Source organism: Abrus precatorius, unplaced genomic scaffold (assembly GCF_003935025.1).
Source record: "Abrus precatorius isolate BTA unplaced genomic scaffold, Abrus_2018 Scaffold2, whole genome shotgun sequence".
NCBI lineage: Eukaryota > Viridiplantae > Streptophyta > Magnoliopsida > Fabales > Fabaceae > Abrus > Abrus precatorius.
Window position 1 is genome coordinate 38,029,471 of NW_020874362.1, and position 22,460 is coordinate 38,051,930.

General features: G+C 33.3%; 3 protein-coding genes and 1 non-coding gene across 4 annotated transcripts; 2 read left to right on the plus strand and 2 right to left on the minus strand.

Moving 5' to 3' along the window:
- The first annotated feature begins 1,120 nt into the window (after nt 1-1,120).
- On the plus strand, nt 1,121-1,194 carry TRNAI-AAU. The gene has a single exon. It is a non-coding gene; the product is annotated as a tRNA-Ile (tRNA).
- A 3,079-nt stretch (nt 1,195-4,273) lies between these two features.
- On the minus strand, nt 4,274-5,674 carry LOC113859994 (protein GRAVITROPIC IN THE LIGHT 1). The gene has a single exon (XM_027492632.1). The coding sequence runs from the start codon at nt 5,672-5,674 to the stop codon at nt 4,274-4,276; it is 1,401 nt and encodes a 466-aa protein (XP_027348433.1).
- A 7,324-nt stretch (nt 5,675-12,998) lies between these two features.
- On the plus strand, nt 12,999-17,233 carry LOC113857452 (glutathione transferase GST 23-like). Its single transcript, XM_027489370.1, has 3 exons — nt 12,999-13,335; nt 13,875-14,243; nt 16,604-17,233. Exons 1-3 carry the CDS (start codon nt 13,018-13,020, stop codon nt 16,973-16,975), a joined length of 1,059 nt encoding a protein of 352 aa, XP_027345171.1. The 5' UTR covers nt 12,999-13,017; the 3' UTR covers nt 16,976-17,233.
- An 812-nt stretch (nt 17,234-18,045) lies between these two features.
- LOC113858175 (ER lumen protein-retaining receptor A) lies at nt 18,046-22,194 on the minus strand. The gene is made up of 6 exons (XM_027490683.1): nt 22,008-22,194; nt 21,542-21,807; nt 19,700-19,815; nt 18,824-18,897; nt 18,672-18,735; nt 18,046-18,585 (listed from the first exon to the last, which is right to left on the minus strand). Exons 1-6 carry the CDS (start codon nt 22,096-22,098, stop codon nt 18,549-18,551), a joined length of 648 nt encoding a protein of 215 aa, XP_027346484.1. The 5' UTR covers nt 22,099-22,194; the 3' UTR covers nt 18,046-18,548.
- Nucleotides 22,195-22,460: the final 266 nt, after the last annotated feature.

The following is a 22,460-nucleotide window of genomic DNA, read 5'->3' on the forward strand; positions in this document are numbered from 1 at the left end:
AAATAAATTCTACTCATATAAACTGAAGAGTAATGTTAATTAGTAACACATAGTTTACTATTTTTTTACATACTCTTCATCAGTTATTTGGTAAACTTGACAAGTCTCGTTGTAAAGCACGAGCTCCCTTGCCTTTTTATCGGTATCTATATGAATTTCAGTATTTCACTGCATAATAAAAAGTATATTGAAAAAGGTGTGTTATTACTTCATTTTTTTGTTCAGAATAGAAATGCATAATGTGGCATCTAGCTAGCTAGTGTAACAAAAGTCAATAGATACACTTATATCCTTTTGTAGAAAAAGTGGCAAGGCAAGAACCACGAAAGGGTCCGCACCTTGAACTATATTTCCTACACAAACATAGGTCTTCCATCACACCATTATACTCAAAAGTAAGCCAACTCGAAGTTTCTTCACCATTTACATTTCTTTTGCAGGTAAAAACGTTTAATATGTTAATGTATCACGATGATGCTCATATCATCTCTCCTATATATATGAAAAGAGTATTTATATCCTAATACCATAGATTTATTTCTTAAACCAAATTCCTTTTATTTCTACCTTGCTTACAGCAACATTAGTACGTTATGGCTACCTCCGTATGTGCCAAACTTACCCTTGTCTGCTGTCTTATCTTCTTAGTGATGGCTGCAAGAATTACTGCACTTCGATCTTTTCCATTTGTGGAGCAAGACCATGAAGGGAGAGAAGCATCAAAGAAGCAAATGATGAATAAGATGTCAGAACCGAGTTCAGATGAAACTGCTTTTCCTCAACTTGCAAAGGGTCAAGTCCCTCCATCTGGGCCTAGCCATAGAGGCAATAATGCACCACAGTTTTCAGGTCATTTAAGACCTTGAAACCTATGGGAGTTCTATGCGACATATACATATTCCACACCCTGGGACGCAGCCATTGGTACTCTTGCTTTCTAATTTGTCATATACAGCATTACTTTGTTCTTATGTCACAGCTTACAAATCCAAATCAAAGTAGGATTAGTAATTCTGATGTGGATAAATCTACCAATACATTTTCTTTTATCATTAGTACCAGTTTGAATCACGAAGTAGGTTAAATATTTTAATAAATATATTACTAAAAGTAGCAACATGGCCTATTAGCTCAGTTGGTTAGAGCGTGGTGCTAATAACGCCAAGGTCGCAGGTTCGAGACCTGCATGGGCCAAAAATGTTAAAATCTTTCATTTTGTTCCATTTTTCACTTTCTGATTCACGCTCGAGTTATATATATTTTTAAATGGGCTGGATCTCAACCAGCCTGCGACGGGCCATCTTTAACTGGGCATGAGCCCAATAAAAAAATATGCATTCGACTAACGATAAATAAATATGGTAATTGTTTCCAGTTTCCAATATGGAAATCCAGATTGCTATTTTATTTATTTATTATTTCTAAATATGTTTTGTCCTTCAGTTCTTTACCTTGAACAGTTTTTTGGCTGAAGATTTTATCATCTTAGTCATTAATAAGCAATTGTTAAAAAATAATGTGACTATCAAGTTGGCTAGATAACAGCGTGGCATCACTTCGAGAGGGGCAAGGAGATGGGATATTAATTGGGCAATTGTTATTGAAAGGATAATATTAATTAATATCAGTGAAAGTGAGAACACATCACAATTTGCAGAGTAGATGATCAACTGGAAGTATGCCATTTTAGAGTGTTTGAGTTATCATAAACAGAAAGACAACATGCACTTAACCCCCACGTTACTAAATTAATTCTTTCATTTTTTTTAATAAAAGCCATTTCAATGTAAATTTATTTAGACACCCATTTTAATTGGTTCAAGATCAATTCTATCAAAGCAAGCTTATCCCATCAAAACACAGATTTTGTGGTTCCTAATGAAATGTGTTGTCAAAGAGGTTTCCTTTCGTCATCATGGTGTCAAACAGTTAAACTTTTCTTAAAGGTATGTCAAGGATTGATGAGCTCTTTAGTATTTATTAGTTGGATTTGCCCCTTAAAGGATTTGGTATTAGGAGTGCAGATCAAGCTACGAATAAACTAAAATATCCAAATTGGGAAAGATTGTTGCCCAATTGCGCGAAAATTCATACATACTCAGTCTCAACTTTTACTTTTAAACTAATTTGAAGGTACGGATTCTTATTTTATGCCATCATATGTGGTATATTAATTATATAAAGTATAAACAAACTTTTCTCCTATTGCCCTCTCGCAATGATGCAATTTATGCGATGGTATTCTACTAAATTTGAAAAGAAAAATCAGAAAACTTGTTGATTGGGATTGTAGTGAGTGAGTATGGAAACGGCAGACATTGGTTAGAAGTAAGACCCAGTCCTGACATGTTGCATAGTTATCTCGTGAACCATAGTCAAAAACCTCCAAGTTCTTGCTATGCCCTAAAATAAATATGAAATTTCCAACATGCGGGTCATTAGTAATTAAGATTGTTCTTTGTCAATTACAATCCAAGATCTATTACTACATTATGTAGGATAATTAGGCTATATTTAAATGTTAACCACATATATTAATGGGTTAGGTTAACTAGATAGTTAAGCAGCATATTCCATAATTATCAGCTATCAAACATAAAGTTTGAATCGAATACTGTTCCAACAGCCACTTATATTTCAAAAAAATGTATCGCAAGAAGAAACTAAATTGACACTCAAAGTTTGTCTTTTGTGGACCCATAAAATCTGATTATCTCCTACCCTACCACAGTACCACTCCCCATCACTGTACCAAGATCATATTGCTACCCTCTTAGCCAATTTACAAGTGGGTCCAACATGCCTATGATCCTGTGCTTCTTTTGCTCTCACTATCATTTACTGTGGCCATCCCTTGTGCCTCCCCCAAGACTTATCCCACATGCCTCCCCATTGTCATTGATAGTGAAGTACTTGATTGGGTCGTCTCTCCCATTGCATCCCTGGCCCATCAATCATGCACACAAGGCAGGCTTAGGCTCATTTGTTTTTCTAACAAATGTAAGATTTTGAATTCAAAATCAATGATTAAATAGGTGGAACTAGTGACTCTGGCCTCTGAAAGTGATGGATTATACAATTTGACTAGGTATGTGTTAGGTTTCTTGTTTGAAAAATATCAAACCAGTAATTTAATAAAAATTTGTTTCATGTATTTTTGTCCAAATCATAATCTGAAGATTTTAAATGGGAAACCAAACATGTCATAAGACACTGAGTCCAATACCTAATGAGACATGTTTTAGGCTGACCACTGCTCATATTAAAAGGAAAATGTTTCCTTGAAATAAAATCACCTTTAAAGGAGTAACCGTGAGATACACTTCAAATTAACTCAAATGTAGATGCATTCTTTACTGATGCATTTCTAAGATGGGATATCTCATATTGAAAAGTAGATAAAAGTTAAATAACTCTCTGAATTGCTTACAGTGTCATTACTCATTTTTATTCTTCGACTATATAAACTATAAGAACTTGATAATGTAGTTAAAAAATAAAACATATATATTATGTTTTTATTATAGAATAAAACCACAAGCACCCGAGAGACCTTATTTTTAAACTTTTCTTCCTTAAAATAACCACAAATACAAGTGCTTATTTCTTTAGTATGTGAAATGGAGCTTGCACGTTTTCTAACACGTAAAACCGGAACATAATTTTCTCAAAGTAATTTTTTATTTACTTTCCACAGACTCCATTGCAAACGATTATAGTTGAACACTTCGCCAGAATTTGGTTAAAGAGTACTCGAAGGCTATTATGCTTATTAAAGTAAAACTTAACATATACTCCAGTCAAAATAACCTAATGATTATGCTTTGAATCATTACTCCTATACTTAGCAAATTAAACTAAGCACTAATCAACTGAAAGAAACTTATCCTTCATTTATTACAGTATAGTACCATTATACAAGATGATTTACATTTAATATTGCTAATATCCGAAGAAAACATAGAAGTTGAAGGTGTATATACCAAATGTATAGTACCCTAATTTCCATTACGAGTGTCTAACACAGCACCTGATGCATCCCTACTCTGAGACCAAATGTACAATAAGAACTTAAAAAATGCCTAATTTCCCTCAAGTAATAATACAGAGAATGAGTTGTCAAGTATTAATTCATTTACTCCTTATTATATTTAATAAATTTCTAAAAATTATTATAAAATTAATTCTTAGTATATACTTGACAATTCATTATGAGTATTATACTCACAATGTTACCATAACATGGGTACTATTACTAACACAGTAACACCTATTAGGAACTCGCCGGAGAACCCACCAAAGAGAGATAAACCTGACTCTGAATCACCGTCTTACCGATTTTAAAACCTGGCACCACCGTGAAACCCACCCTAAGCTCGCCGGAATTGGAATCAGAGGATTCCCCTGAATCTGAAACCGGTTCTTCAGTGACACATTCCATGTACACCTCAGAGAACCTAGTGTTCTTCTTTACCTGAAAAACAGTGACATCTTCATGAAACGACAGTGCCAAGCAATGCAGGGTCCACACACGCTTTGCCATCTCTGCAAAGGCTGTGAAGAAAGCAGAATCTGGGTAACCACCAGAGTTCACAACCTTCCTTTGGTTCAAGTTACCAAACAAGGAACACTCCATTTTGGCATGAACCACTTGAAGGTACTTGGATTTGAGGAACTTTGAGAAAGAAGAATTTGGGTTGTGGGTTAAATACTGTTTTGGGTTCAAAGCCTTGAGATTTTTGAACTTGTCAAAGTAGAGGTCTTGGCCTTGGTGGTGTTTCTGAAGAGGCTCATCTTGAACACTGAAATTTGGGTAGTTGAAGCCTTCAAACATTGTTATGCACACAAAGGATTCAAGCGCAAAGCTTCTGTGATTTGGTTTGGTGAAAACTGCGTTTGGATGGATGAACTTAACGGCTGCTTCAAGGTCCCAATGAGCAGACTCCATTTCTGCCATCATAAGCTTCACGAAGCTCCTAATTGATCTCAACGTGTGGTGAAGAAAATGCACAAAATGGCTTGGGTTCAACGCTGAATGTGTGAGATTATCTAACAGTGACAAAGAGCCACTTGAGTTGAGCTTCTTTTCAAGTGATTTGTTGAAGGCAATGCACTCATCAAGGTGTTTTCTGAGGGATGAGAGGCTTGAATCCTTGAAATCAACCTCAGCTTCAAGCCTCTTGATGGTGATTTCATAGGTCTTCATTAGGCTTTGTTGTTCTTGAATCTCTGCCAGCATTATGGTGACTTGGGGTGAAAGATCAAGCTCTTTTTTCATGAACCTTCGCTTCAATTCTGAGATGGCTTTAAGCTCATCAACCACTGCTTGATCAGCGGCTTGAATTGAGTCGTTGTTGTAAGGGTGCTGAGCCATTTGAAGCTCTGCATATGCTGCTTTTATGGTGGTAACCCCCGCAAAGAGCCTTGCAATGAGAGCCTCCATAACGGCTCTGTTACGAGCCTTGGTGTCTTCGTGCTTACCATTGGATTGGTGTGATTTGAAGTGATGATCAGTGAATAGATCTTCCTTGACTTTGAGGTGTGAGTTGAGCATGCAAATGCCATTATTTGAAGCGAGTTTTGTTGCACTTCGGAGGCTAATCACTTTCTGGAATGTCTTGGCCAGTTTCTTGCTCCTATTGCTGAGAGCTGATTTGGGTTTAATGGTTTCCATCTCAAGCCTAAGATTTTGTTGTTTGTAGCATAAGAGTTTGAGGGGTATGTGTGTGTGTATGTGTTCACAGCAAAACCAATAAAATCCAACAAAGGGAAAGGGTTTGGACTTGTGAGAGAAAATGATAGCAGCAAAAGGAGATTTTGGATGGAAAAGCAGGCGCAAATCTTTGACTACTCTATCTATCTCTGAGTTTTTGAGGCAAGGAATAAGATAGAGATTGTTGGTAGTGATGTTAATATTAATATATAAACATAAATTATTGAAACTAAGGGGGAAAATGAAGCAAATAGTAGTATTTTTAAAGCGCGGGAAAAGAAAAAGTACGAGTGCTTTAGCTTTCTGGTGATAAATGTTAAATACTCGAAGTAGGCTTGTAGTAGAAGAACTTTGACACACAAGCTACTCATTTTCTACTTCGATATACCAGTAGAGCTATCTCCACGGATGATAGTGTGTTGTGGGGCCTATTTGCCTTACGTGATTGATGGCTATTATCTAACTCTGGACCCTACCAACTATGCCAATGAGCTTGCCATGTTAAACTAATTGGATATATAATATGAAGAAAATTACAATAATCTTGCTCTTCAACTCCTCTTTATAATTGAGTCCTAATGGAAAGTGTACACAGAATGTCAAAAAAAGCTAGGAAATCGTGCATCTTAGATTACTTTACTCTACTCTATATGACAATTCATGTGCTAATTGAGTTTTAATTCAACTGTTGGAGAACATTATGAAGCATGAGGGTTAGGGAACTGTTGCTTACTTGTTCGTAAACTAGAAGATACCGGCATGTTAAATATCAAATCTGGTTTGAAAAAGCAAAAGATAGTTAAGCATTCTACAGTAATTATGTACGTATATGAACAATAGTAGACAATATTTTAACTTTTTTGCTTCATTTGTCACTGCAACAAAAGATTCAATTAATTATTGGAACTGGTTCATTATAGGTATATATGAACGGCTACAATATATAAATGAATAAATTTTGATATACATTGTCCAGGTTTTACATTAAAATTTAATACTTTTGATATATAAATATCTCAATAATATTAATACCCATTTAATATCTTTTTTTTTTTTTATCGTATCATATTATGTATTATATATATATATATATATATATATATATATTTTAAGTTTATATATATAAGATGTCTGCAAAGTATTTTCTATAATTTAAACTACATACTCATGTAGCTCTTTATTTGTGGGGGGACACTGTAGTCAGAAACATCGTGTTTTTTCAAAAAGTTATCTATATGGTAATCAGAACTCGCAAGAGATATTGGATAAGCAGCACCGCAGCAGCAGAAACACGGAAAATGCTCTGTACACAATTTTTTGGCAATGTATTCAATCACACAACTTTCTAAAAGTAAAAAAATAAACAACTACCCTAAAAGTTACTATTAAGTTTAGCTTTTTAATCTGTGTAAAATATATTACGATAAATTTAGAAACTTCAAAAATATATTTTTCTGACTTTTACATTATTAAATGACACTACCTAGTGGACAATTACCAAGGAAAAATGTTGGCATGTAAACTAAAGTAATTCTAATACTTTTCACATTATAGTATGATTAGTAACATTGGTGGAGGAAATACTATTTAGTAAGATGTTTACTATTTTATTTATTCTTCGTGGCTTTCTGTACTTGTTTGGAAGTTTACAACTATTCCGTCATTGCCTTTGCCGGAAAATCATGAGCATTGACGCTGTGTTGATTTTCCAATCAATTCGTCAAACTGATCAACCTATGAAATTAGGGAAGCATCAAAATCAGAATTATAACTAAGAAGTTACTATTTTAAGAAATGAAAAAAATATAATACATTTTCTTTCTTGATATTCTTCAGTATTTTATTGTAACAAACAAAACATTGATATTCTAAGAAATTGAATTGTGTTGTTGTTATATAGAAACCATAAAGAAAAGAGTCACGTTCTCTTTTCAGTTATTTTAGGAAAGAAGCTGTCTCTTGTCTGTCTTCGAATGCGGCAAATGAAGAAGACATGGACTTTCTCTTCATGTTTACTTAATAATTGCAAAACTGTTGGCAGAACAAGAATAGAAACTATTTGATGTGCTTCCATTTTTACGTGAAAAGACTTTGGCTTTTCTATGATCGCGATCATTGAATTAAAATGATACAAATGCAGATGTCATACTAGTAGAATCTTTTGTCTTGTATTGGAATTCCAATTTCAAATTGATGTATATATTTTTCTTTAATTGGTCCTTCTTCCTTAGCTGTAGTTCATGAAACCCACTGAAGCAAACAGTTAATGGGACCAAGGTTGCACATTGGTGGGAAAACATCACAAAAGAAACACAGCCGAAAGAATGATGGTGACTGAAATATAGCCTTGGATCTTAATTAAACTTACAGGAGATTGGGTACAACATAGTCAACCCGGGCCAGTAATGGTTTATAATTAATTATATCATTGCTTTGTCTTCTTCAAAAATTAATTAAAACGATATCAACATATAACTAGCAAATTTGAGTACGTGTTACCTAAAGGTTTGATCAATTTAACTTAAATGCATGCACAATGTTAATCTTTAATGCAAATAACTATTCATTACTTGCATTTGACTTGAAGCTTCATTACGATGAATTAATCTTTAATGCCAATGTGGGGTCTATCAAATATACATATTAATTATAACATATAATTATCCTACTCGGATTTTTTAACATCAGAGATGTTAGAGATTAAAAATTGCCTTCATTTATTTAAATTTTTTTTGTTTACAAAAAAAATGTTTAAAGAAAAGCCATGAAGCCCAAATACTCCAAGTGGACAAATTTAAGGTTTGACCAATTTTATTTTATTTTTATTTATAAATTAAAGTTAAAAACAATACCCTCCTAAATAAAGCTAAAAATTTTAGTGTGTGTTTGTATATAACTTTAAAGTCACTTAAAAAACAAATAAAACGAGAAAAAGAAGACAAAAATCCAGGCCCTATCTGCACCTCAAGGAGGAATTGGCAAGGCAAGATGATGCACAAATTAATAGGGGTCCAATAAACAAGGTGATCGACACAAGGTTCGTGATAGATCATAGACTTAGTGTTGCACGTGATGGAATGATTTGCGTCATTTATAAGGTATAATCACCCTCTACTTGAGGTCGTTCCTAAGGGATGCTTCATAAGAGTCCCCTATTGTATTAGGTTTATTTAGGGTTCTGCTACTTATTGACACTATGTACATAGTCACTTAATAGAAACTCATTTCACAAGCTATCTTATTATACATGCATCCACAATCACATACAATTCTTATTGCATCACAATTTAATGGCCAAAGATATTTTTAACTGTATATATCCGCGTGTAATCCGGGTAATAATACTACTATATTACATATGTATATATATGCAATCATCGTTAGTCATGATAAGGTGTTGTGGATGAGTACCAACTTACATCAGTTTAATATTCTTTTACTTTTATTAATTCCTAATTAATATAAAATATAAATATAGTGTATTTTAATAAGCTAGTTAGCAGTGTAAAAATGTTTACACTGATAATATACAAAATTAATCTCTAATAACAATTATGAAACATAGCATGACATGCAGAATACCTAAAATGTTTATTTAGTTCTTTCGAGGTTCCATGTTTAGAGACATTATTCTATGTAACGATTAGATTATATAAATTGAAATGTTGCTGAATGCAGTGGTAGTTTTATGACTCACAAATTAAGGCATCGCTTTAGTTGGAAGCAAACGAAGGCCTAAACTTAATGATTTTCGTCTGTTTGTCTTTTACACCTCTCATTCATAGTAATTTTATGGTCATCGTCACGTCCGACATTCAAATTATAATATTGCTGGAGTATTATTAATCTAACAGTGTCCAAAGTTAAAATTATCACATCGATCATATTCAAAATAGAAAAAGAAGCTTCACTAATAAAGTCTAACTATTACTAATTATTTTGCCTTTTAAGACCCGTTTCCAACGTTCCCTAGAGTTTGCTGCAATTTGTGTGCTTAGAGCGGAAATGGATGGCAATGGATTTTTTGTGTGGGGGTGAAATCATTAGTTACTTTGTTTGCATTGGAGGAAAGTCAAGTTCAGGTCAATTTGTGTGAATATATAATGATTATTTTATGTTTACAAGTCAGTTAATTAAAGGCACCTTGACTCTAATTAATTGGCATATAAGGTGAAATTTTTTTGTACATGACATATTCAGTTAATAGTTTTTTTAAGTGGTATATAGTTAATAGTTGAACTTCTAAATATGTGTTTGTTCATATATCGCATATTCATTTATCTCTAAATCAACCTTTGATTAGCAGTAGTTAGATTGGATAATTATATCATTGCTTGCATCTTGGGTGTCGAACTTGGGATGGGAAAAATCATTTGTCTTAGATTCAAACTTTGATCATTTCTGGCATGCAGTGTTATGCTTATACTATATATTAGCATTTTGTAGTTAATCATGAATTCTATGTCCAGCCTTCTACTGTTATAGATTTGTAGCCTACTAGGCATTATCTATACGATTATGAGGGTAGGTTTTCTCTGAAAGAACAATAAAAAAATGCAAGATGATAATAATATTTTTACTTTTAAATTCTCTTACTACATCCCATTTTTATTTATTTACACTATTTTATTATTATTTTTATTTTTAACTTTCATTTAGTAGTATAATATTATTATCATTATATTACTTTGTTATATTTTCTTTACTTTGCACTTGTTATAGTAATTATGTGCATCATTTTAAAACAGTCTAAGTAGTAATAATTTTGTGAATTTAAAGTTGAATTTAATTTCAATGAAAAAATACTTATATTTTTACTTTCTTACTTAACTCTATACACTTGCATAATTTTCCCTTGTCAATATGTCACATTAGTGGACCTCAACAGAGCCATAAACAATTCATAAGACAACAAAGACCTAAATATTAACATTTAGGCTAAATAGAAAGTGGTCCTAGTATTGCATGGCATCAACAAAATTGAAAAAGATAAGAGTATACATTTTCCTTCATTTCTTATGCAAATAGACACAGAAACTTTGATTTCATCCTTGAACTACATGATTTAATTTAATAAACTCTTCTGCAGATTGACAGAACAGGCGCTAGTTCATCAAATTTGATAATTTTTGTAACACATGTGAAAAGTACTGAATTTTCTTCCTCCACAATCCACACATTCATTTGATGCTAATTTTTGTGGGCTTTACTGTTTCATTCAATAATGATATTGAACACTATTTTTATTTAAACAATATCTTTTAATCTTGTATCATACCATATTGAACACCATCCAAGCCTTCTATGATATCTTGTATGTTATTTTAATCTTCATCTTCTATCGATCATAGCATATTTTCTATCGTAATATTTTTAAAATTTGTCCAATTAAGTCTGAGTTGACACCAAGCATTGAGAAAGTAAAATTCCCTTTTTCCTCTTAATAGTTAATAAGTGTAAGAATTTCTTCGGAATGAGTGCATAATATTACATCACTTTATGAACATCGCGGAAATGAAACAAAGCCTTAAAAAGTTTGGGCTTCAAATAAACCCTTGGGAAGCCCACATTGATCCAAATAAGAATTGAGCCGAAATGTACCAAACATAATTAACGCCCATCATTTATTAAGATAACGTTTCAGTGGTCTCCACGTGCAAATTGTTAATTGCCATTAAGCAACTAAAATCAGGAAATGGTTCAATAATTTAGATTTCAAAATTTCATATTCCAATGTGCAATATGACAAGAAATAGAAAATCCATTCCTCTCCTCTTTATGGTAAACACATACACAAGTTCTGTTAATTTGATAACTCATTTTGAATATGTGTTTTTTATGTGTAATAGCTAGCAAAGACATCATGGGTTGCAATGTGTAGCAGCGGGAATGAACAAGAAAAGAATGTGAAGGAAGCTAGAGAAGTAATGGAGAAGATAGAAGAAGAGATTAAGGGGAAGAGGATGGATTTGTTGGTGCATGGCTTCCTATTTGGGAAGAAGTTGGGTGCATGCAAATATGTGATCCATTTAAACATTCTTCCATCTCTGCATGGATCACTAATTTTCTAAACCCCCCTATGGCTATCATCAAGGATAGCTTTGCCCCCAAGAGACAAGATGCTTGTTTATTCCCACCGTCGCAAAATTGAGTTTTCTTCTACATTACCTCGTTGATTCCATATACAAGTGAATGTGATACGCACATAGGAAAAACTTAGTCAAATAATCCAATATAATTTTGGATGCACTCGGTTGAATGCAGATTATGGTCTAGTTTGAACTTAATAAGAAGACTATTTCTACCATGCTTTTTAATGAAATGAGTAAACTTTTATGCTATGAGATGTACTAACAGTAGATAATAATAAAAAAAGTTAATGATCAAGATTATTTATCCTTAAGTTATATAACAGGTAACTTTGATAAGTTTTTAAAATATATGTTTCTCTTTTACCTTAAGATATAACAGCCTAGGAAGTATTCAATACATTTTATCTATAGTCACAATAATTGTAAGTGAATGAAAAAATTTACCCACAATCACCCAGTAACCATAGGTAAAAGGGGCAAACTAAAGACTCTAATTTTACCAACAAGCACAGCAAATTGAATATAAAAATATGTGATCGTTGTTAAAACTATCACTAGTGGTGACATTTCTTGTAGTGCTTGAACAAGGCAACGGTTTTTTTTTATTTTTTATTTACTGTCTAATAATATTTTTTTTAAGATTAAACTTATTTTTGCTAATATTTTTAAGATTAAACTTTATGATCATATGTGGAAACTAATTAAATTTTATTAAAGTTTAAGTTAAATTTTTTATACACATGCTATAACAATTAATCAGTATTTTTTTTTTAAATGAGTGAGTTGCAATGTTTATAAAAATAAAAGGTGATGTATTCCCAAATTTCTATATTGTTAAATAGTCTTAGAAACAACATTTGATAATGTCTTCAATATATGCAAAATTCAATTTATTTTACTTGATACATTTATTTTTTAAATTTGAATACATTATTAGAATAACATTTTAATTTTTGAATTGATTATTATAAAAATAAGTCATTCTAAATAATATTTAATTATCAAATAACAATAAAAAGTTATAATACTAATAATGTGTTTAAATTAAAAATTTATTTTTATTGCATCGAACGCGTGTTGTTTTCTCCCGTGGTGGGAAAATGGCGGCGGGAAGTGTCTTTTCGATGAAAATCATGTGGTCAATATTGCAACGTTTGTTCCATAAATAAAAGAAGGAAATAAAGTTGTGAAAGAAGTGAAGGTGGGTGAGTGATGATGGGAAGCGAAGAAGTGAAATTGGTGAATTTTTGGGTTAGTCCATTTGGGAAAAGAGTTGAATGGGCCTTGAAACTGAAGGGAATTCAATATGAATACATTGAAGAAGATATCTTCAACAAAAGTAATCTCCTTCTGGAGTTGAACCCCATTCACAAGAAGGTTCCGGTTCTGATCCATCGCAACAAACCCATTGCTGAGTCTTTCATCATCGTTGAATACATTGATGAAACTTGGAATCACTGTCCGTTGTTACCTCCCCATCCTCATCAAAGAGCTCTTGCTCGCTTTTGGGCTACTACTGTTGAACAAAAGGTAATTTTTATCAATTCCCTTTTACTTCTTATTTATTTATTTATTTGGGTTTTAAAACCAACTCAGAGATTCCAAATATTATGTTAATTATCTATATCAATTTCTGATTTTTGTGGTTAAACTTAGGAAGAAAGCTCTAACTATTACTTCCCAATTAGATGAAGTATGAAAATTTTCAAATACCCACGAAATTCGGATGAAGTTCAGATTTCGTCCCTATATATGTGCAATGTGATGTGATTAAAAAATAGTTCAATTTTGTACCTTTTTATTTATTTATTTTGGAGATATACAAAATCACACTTTCAATGCTTGCTTTGTTGAGGTAAATGACTTGGAAGAGATTATAAATAATATGTATGAAAAATAGCTCATGACTCTCGTTGGTTGATTTCAACTTATTTAAATAAGCTACTCCGTAATTTATGAATTTCACTATTAACTTTATGATATAAATCATAGTTTAAAAAGAGCTTATTGAATAAGTGTTTAATTGAATTATGAATTCAAATACACCCTAATTCTATATTATATATTAGCTTGGGAAGGCTGGGTGGGTTGCAATGTCTGCCAGCGGGGATGAACAGGAAAAGGCTGTGAAAGAAGCCACAGAAATGATGGAGAAGATAGAAGAAGAGATTAAGGGGAAGAAATTCTTTGGAGGCGACAATATTGGGTACCTTGACATTGCACTTGGATGGATCTCTTACTTGCTTCCTGTTTGGGAAGAAGTTGGGTCCATGCAGATAATAGACCCACTGAAATATCCAAGCACCACTGCATGGATGACCAATTTTCTCAACCATCCTGTGATCAAGGACACCTTACCCCCTAGAGATAAGATGCTTGTTTACTACCACAGTCGCAAAAACACATGGCCTTCTTCTATCTTTCAGAACTTGGTCAAGGTTTAGATCTGTTCCTCCATATATATGTATCTCAATGACCGTGTGATTAATCCAATATAGTTGGATTGACTTAGTTGGATAGCATCTGGTCAAGTCTAGGAAAGTTATCATTTTCGCACATGCATGTCTCCAACAAATCATGAATTTATTGAAACTTACTCTTGTAATTTTTGTCATCAACTATGAAGATGTTTCATTTTGTTTCATAAAAGTGAGTTTTTGATTTTAAATGAGTTACATATTCATCTTTAGTAGAGAACAAAATATTAATTGAGTAGAGGATGTATAAACTTTGGGAATAGCTAGGTTGTAGGGAATGTCTCTATGACTTTGTTTGGAAGTTAAGTTTAGGAAGAAAAGGAAGAGAAGGTGAAGGTTTATTTGATGATAATCATTGTTTAGGTGTTTTTAAATGTGAATGAGAGTTTTTATAAACCCTTCAAAATCTCCATGAACTCATGTTTTTAAGTTTCTCCAACTTAGGGAGTTTTTTTATTAACTCTTCGTCCTTCTTCCTCCCTTACCCCTTTAACTCTTGTCTTTACTCTCTCACTAAATTACCAACAAAGCCTACGTCTCTTGTTCCAACATTGAGACCTTTGAATACACTCCTTTCCACTGCTTTATCAATCATGCTACTTAGGCCTTGTGCTACATTAAAATTTAAAAAGGGGAAAGAGGATCACCCACCTTGTCTTTATCCTCTTTTTATTGTACACTCTATAGGGGAACTTAGGACGTGTTTGGTTTCGCGTTAGAATGCAAATGAATGTACATTTACTTTAACACTACTTGTTGTAACCACTGTGTGTGATCCACATTTACATTAATTTTAATGTATTTCCAAACATACTCTCAAATTGATTAGGATTGAGTTATAGACAGATTTCAGACATTCCGCCCTGTTCAGGGCCTCCACGTCAAGCAAAATTTCTTCCTCTCTATCTTCATTAAAGCTGTTTTATACTCTCTTCCAGTTTTCTTCCTTTCAAAGCTACCAAAGATGCCATCTCTTCTATTGAATCTCTTTTTATTGGGGGTGGAGGGAGATCTCTTAAAAGATCACTTGGTACCATGATAGACAATTTCTAAGTAGAAAGAGGAGGGGGTTAGGAGTAAAAAATTTGGAAGCATTCATTATGGCCAAGTGAAGTGGAAGTGGACGTTGAAAGTAAAGAAAGAAGCATTGTGGCATAATATACTAGTCTGTTTTAAGTATGGAGGAAAGGAAATAGAAAAACTTGACTTCCTTTTCGCATGACGTTTGGATTGGTGGGATTCCTAATTTTTTTTTCAACATAGGAGAACACGTTGTTGGAATTTTTTACAGAGGTGCAAGTGAATTTGGAATCGAATGCCATTTGGTCAAAATTGTCGTCACTGGAGTAAGGAAAATGACACGGATAATTTGCATAAATTACGGGGAGAACCAGTCAACACATTACTAGAGAAGAAACGAAGAAAGTGAAGTGTGAAACAAGATCATGGGAAGCCAAGAGTTGAAGCTAGTGAGCTTTTGGGTGAGTCCATTTGGCAAAAGGGTTTTATCCCGGTTCTTTTCCATGCCCACAAACCCATCGCTGTATCATTCGTTATCCTTGAATACATGAAACATGGGAAGCAGTATCCACTGTTTCCTCAACATCCTTATCAAAGAGCACTTTTGGGCTAATTTTGGTGAGCAAAAGGACCCTTTAGATAATTTTGTTGTTTTCGGTGTGGAAAACACTTGGAGATTCTCAATGTCTCTTGTTTCTGAACTTATTGAAATTCAAATGAGTTTAATTGTTGTTTTACGTTACTCTATCATTTATTATCTAAATATTAATTAAATCTTCCACACCACATCATGTCCGAAATTTTGAACTTAAACAACTGACAAACTTTGAGTAACAACATCAGCGCTCTAATCCGAAGTGAAGTGTGCTGAGCCCTTAACTCAGGTTCCAGAATGGCTCTGATAGTTAGTGAAGCTCTCGTTGTAACAATAATTTTTTATTACCATTCTCACCTCAAATAGACAAAATGGAACCAGCCCAAGACCTCTTCAAGTATAACACAAATAAAATAGATTATGTATATAGTAAGTGACTGTTGAGGCAGAATGGCAAAACGTGCATTCCATAATAATGGGCCTTTGGTTCAATTCTCCGCTGTGCCCGTTGAATATTTTGTCAAATTCTCATAATAGTAAGTTGGTCCGGTTCAAACACTTACTAACATATTCAATAATAATGCTGGACTATTTGGGATTCATAATTATTTTAAAAAAAAAAACGGATTATTTTTGTGGGATATACCGAAATCAAATTATATTCAATAGCTTATTTTTCAATGGCTGTCTTGTATGTATGTAATAGCTTTTGGAAGCAGCATGGATTGCAATGTGTACCAAAGGGGATGTACAGAAAAAGCTTCTGAAGGAAGCCTCAGAAATGCTGGAGAAGATAGAAGAAGAGATTAAGGGGAAGAAATTCTTTGGAGGGGACAATATTGGGTACCTTGACGTTGCACTTGGATGGATCTCTTACTGGCTTCCTGTTTGGGAGGAAGTTGGGTCTACGCAAATAATGGATCCAGTGAAGTGTCCAGCCATCATTGCATGGATGAACAATTTTCTCAACCACCCTGTGATCAAAGACACATTGCCCCCTAGAGACAAGATGCTTGTTTACTTCAACAATCGCAGAGAGGCATTATCTTCAACTTTTCAGGACAGGTTCAAAGTTTAGATCTATGTTTCCTAAGGTGCATGTGGTAGGCAGTCCAATATATTGGATTGGCCAAGTTTAATAAGAATTAGGTTAGGCCCTACAAAGGTTTTACTTTTGAGAGAGTAATTTCTGTTAATAAAAACCTTCTGGATAGGGAGGAGGGAATTATACTAGGTTTGTATGCTGGCTTCTTTCTTCCATTACAAACAACTTCAGGATTTAACACTTCGCTTGTATTATATTTGTCATTATGGTACTATGCTAATATACCAAATTACCAATCGAACATTACATCCAGCTTCCTCTAATCCTAAGTAACGATCGTGAGGTTAATGCCATCTTACATAGCAAAGTTGTTAATGGAAAAGGGAGGGTTTTTAGTTTAAAAAAATTTCTTTTATTATAAAACTGTTATCTTGTTTTATTTTTTATTTTTTTGCTTTTAAATATTTATATAAAAAACACTAAAAATGGTTTTTTTTTCCCTTCTATTTTTTCTATTTTTTATTTAAATGTTTGAAAACAAAAAATAGAATGGAGTGTAATTTTATAATAAAAATGCTTTTTGAAATTAATCAATTCCTAGTCAAAGCTGAGGGGGGGGGGGGGGTTAAATGACAGTTAAAAAGTGTTGGTTATACGAAAATAAAAAAAAAAATACAAGATTACAAAGTATAATTCACATAAATAAGTTCGAATATAGAAATGCTGCAACTTAAATTTATCTTCGACGCATTCATATGAAAAGTATGGTTGATGGTGCCACACATTCCTCATACAAGCTTGTCATTAAATATTAAATTATACCCCTTTAAAATTCCACACTTTCTCCCATTCTAAGTAAATTCTTAATAACTTTAAACATTTTCATTTAATTTATTTTAAAACCTTGCCTGCATTTAAATTTGTTAGATACTTGTTAATTGCTATTTAAATAATTTAAATAAAAATCCTAGAGGATGGTGTTGTAACATTTTAATTGTAGCAAATACTTGCGGAATATTAAGCCAAGATTGGCGGTGCATCGCGTGTAAAATTTCCTAAAAGGTCGCAATTTATTACTACAAATTGCTGTGATATAATGTGATAAATAAAGCCTAGTAAATAATGTCTCATTGTCAAAATACATTATGTCCAATTAACATAATTTACAAGTATAAATAGCAGTAACAATCGCCTTACGGCATTCCGACTGAAAATTTTCATTTTGCCGCCTCCGTGAAAAGAAGAGATTGTATAATTTTACAGTGTAATCACACCTAAGCCAGGAAACATTCGTATCATAACCAAAACCAGCTACCTTACACTACAAACTGTACAATAATATGCAATGGAAACGTGGATCTACAAAATATCATCAAATTTAACATTTGCATTTAACCTAATCTTTTGAATCGCTAATAGACGGTGTTATATTCATCAGAAGTTAAAACCCTTTACCTAGTACCAAACCAAAAAACCCCAGTCATGAATAGGGAGAGAAGTTGGCCTTGTCTCGGCTCTCTAAACTAACATCATCCAAACAACGCTCCGTAAAATTTAGCAGTGACTCATCTCACAGCGGTCCAAACTCCAAAACAACTGAGATAATTCAGGCAGGCAACTTTAGTTTTGAATTGTTCTTCCAGCTGCAAAACAGAAATCTTTATATTACCTATTTATTATTACGAATCATGACAAAAACGAGATTGAACTTAACGGATAATAACGTTACCTTATGAAGTAATAGTAGAAGAAATCTGCATACAAAGCTGTCTGAACAACACCAGAGATGCAAGCTGTAAAAACAAGTAAGCAGTCGGAATATTGCTAACGTTGATATATAATTTCGAAAGTAGTTCAGTTCTTATTTACAGCATTCATTACCTATCCATCGAGTAAACCGTGGCTCAGTCAGATAGCGGTATATCCAGTTCAGTATGTAAAATGCACGATAGGCACTGCAGTTTAAGAATAATCAGTACATTCTGATACAAATTCAAGTTGAAAAATCTGTGCCACTTTTACAACTAATGGCGTAACTAATTGTGCAAGCATCAAGACTGAGACAAGTCAGGAAATACATATGCAGAAAATTGCAAATTCAGTCCAAAAGACAGGTTCTGCAGGTCAGGTTAGATAAAAAAAAATATATGGCAAACATATGTATACTCTATATAATACATCACTTTGAAGGAGTTTAATTTCTTAGATTTGGGTAGAATTAATTATAGAAGAATTAATTTAAAAACAAATTGATTTGTATTTAGATATGTAAAGTGAGTAGAGAAATTTTCATTTTGTTTTGTTGGTAGATTAAATTTGGCTTTTGGAGTGTTATAATTCGTGGATCTTGCACCTAAAATCAATTCAACCCAAGGAAAAAGCTAAAAATTTTCACTTTCTTCATAAGTAATTCTACGGTAAATTATTACTATCCTCCAGAGAATTAATTTTCAAAGGTAACAAAAATTGTTAAATGCCTTAAATTACCATCTAAACTCATTTCTTCCACTGGAAATGCAATTTGCAGGGTAAACCAACTACCAATTAGCTGTTTTTGAGGTAAAAAAAAAAATACAATCCTCTAAGTATACAATATATATCATTGTCACTAGAAGACTTCTCAATATCTCAGAAAGGACTATTTGCTAATGACCAACACAAAGGTGAATGTTCATTGTTCATCAAATAAGACTAGAGCAACCAAAACATAAAGGTAGATCATAAAAAGAGAAACTAACTCAACAGAAGTATGCATACCCTAGAAAGAATACATATTGCCCAGTCAAATTGTCCACATTTCCACTTCGTTGCAACAAAACTAACTGGGGCAGTATTGCCACAGCCTCCAAGTATATTGAAAATGCCCAGAAGATCTGTAATAGATTTACATGAAATCAACATATTCACGACGTTGCAATGTGTAACAATTATAATGCTAACATGTAATGCACACAAGAATCCATATTAACAATCAACAAGGACAAGAAACATATTTTTGGACAGGAAGAACATTTGAAACCAAGATGGTTTTGCTTTAATTTTTGCAATATTTACCTGAAAAAAACAAAGGGAAAGACCAGTTACACATTCAGAAGATTTCATAAGGAAATAGATATCATATCCCCAGAAGCTTCATTGCACACTATGCAGTGGCCTACCTTATCATTTTATCTTTTATGGCTTTTATAGCCTTTCCCAGTTAACCATGTATTAGAATTCAGAGCCATAAGATGACATGTCAATGTTGAATTTGTCAAACTATCAACAAAATATTTTTCTCCAAATATTAGCTTAAAAATTGCATGAAACTTGGCCATCGTTTCAAGCATGATACATGTGGGTCCCTAACATAGTAACATACATTTTTATATTTCCACCAAATATCAAATTGTGCTCAGGACCCAATTACGTTACTTGGCTAATCAAGAAGAGAGAAGCAACCAAACAAAAGATTTCATAGCACTACGTGGATTTCTAGATAATACAACAACTATTTGTTGACAAACTTATGGGATCATCAGGCCATAAAATAGTACTTCTTATCTCATTTTCAATAAAAGAAAATTGAAAAATTTCCATTCCAATAAGGTTATGACAAACTACTGAGCTGCTGTTGGTAAATTTAATCACCAAAATTGATATTAGAAGGCACCAAAAAAGCTCCAGTTTCAATGATTAAATGACAACAAGCTCTCAAAAGTTGAGACTTTAAAAATTAATGTTACGAGGTGATTTATAGAGACTCTCAATGACACATGTAAATGGAAAAACAGGAGATAGACTATAAAAGAAAGGACAGCATTCCTTAGCAATTGATAGTTAAAATTGCGATTTTACACGTCAGACACTACAATTTTCTCATGCCTCAGGAATCCCAATCACACTGTCTAAGTCGTTTTGCTTTTAACTTCTAAATATGGCATATAAGAAGGAACCAAGCAATATTGTAATTTAATGGCAAGCACTGCAACATGAAATTTGTAACCTGCCAGTAGTTATCCTCATGTTGGGCCATAATGGGATTAAACCGTCACTCAGAAAGAACATAACCAATGAACCGTCACTCAGAAAGTCATTGTCATAGTGCAAAAGTTGACATTCAAATCAAAGGCACAGTTAATTGCCAACGCACAAATCAGTTTCAAATCTCAAGTGAAAAACAGCTACTTCAATTTCAAAAGTAAAGGAAATATAACCGTCTCTGGGACCAGGCAAATCAATCATCTAGTCACGCAGCCATATACCAACGCACATACAACACATCTTCCAATGGCTTTCTCAAAATCAAATGAAACAGTTAGCCTAAATTATTTTTAATAAAGTATACCTTTGGTGAAAAGCACAAGGATTAAAACTCTGAAATAAATTACAAACAAAAAATAATAAAACCCCACAAGTCTGAAATAAGTTAGCAGGATAATGCATAATCAAAAAGCCAATCTACGCTAGAACAACACTGCTAACAGAACACATTCACAAAGCAAAATTATGAAAAATAAAAGAGATAATATTCAAAATACGAACAATTAAAATCAACATAAAGCTAAACACTAAGACCAGAACATGATGCAGAAAAGGGGGAGTTAAGAGGCAAGGGACCTCTTGAAAGGTGAATTTCTCATGCAAGAGGAGAGCCAAAACAAAGGTAGCGGCAACAAGAAAATAATGGCGAAAAGTGTCGAGTTCCCTATCGTAACTTCTCCTAACCAAAGGATGAAAACGCATGCACCAAACAATGGCCAAGGAACTGGCAATGAAAACCATCTTCATGATGGTGTTGTAAACGGATATGAAGTCGGTGAACAAATCCAAATAACGTGCCAGAAACACTATCGCATACAGCTCTTGCGTCTTGCGAGAAATCCCTGAAACCATTACCCATCCAACGAATTAACACAGATTAGTTTATCCATCAATTTTGGTTTTCCGAGGGAATGTGTGACTGACACAGTGACACTCCACTCACAAATGAAAAACAAATTAATAAATAATTGAAAAAATAGAATCAAAATTTGCCCCAAATTTGTATTTCTAATTTTGGGAGAGAGAGAGAATGAAGAAAGACCAGAGCATGATTTGGTGGCATAAATTTTGAGAAGGAGAACGAGAATGCTGAGAAGATGGGTCATGTCACCGGCGAGCCTGAAGATGTTCATGGCGTTGCCCTAGAGAGAGAGAGAGAGAGAGAGAGAGAGAGAGAGAGAGAGAGCGGAAAAACGCAAAGGAAACGAATCGAAAATGCTGTGTGGATTTCTTTTCATTTTTGGTGGTAAGGTAAAGTAAAAGTGTTGAAGGAAGGAGCTGAGGTGGCACTCCCCCTCCCTTCACCGCTTCTTCCTATTTCTTTTTTAATCATTCATTCTTTTAGTATAGTATTTCTTCAATTTTTTTTATTTTTTTTAACTTTAATTACCCCACAGATACTGATTTTTCTTTACTAAATTTATACAGGATAAAGTTAATCCCACGTTAGACTTAACAGGGTTATCTTATTATTTTTTAATCCTACTCAAAATAT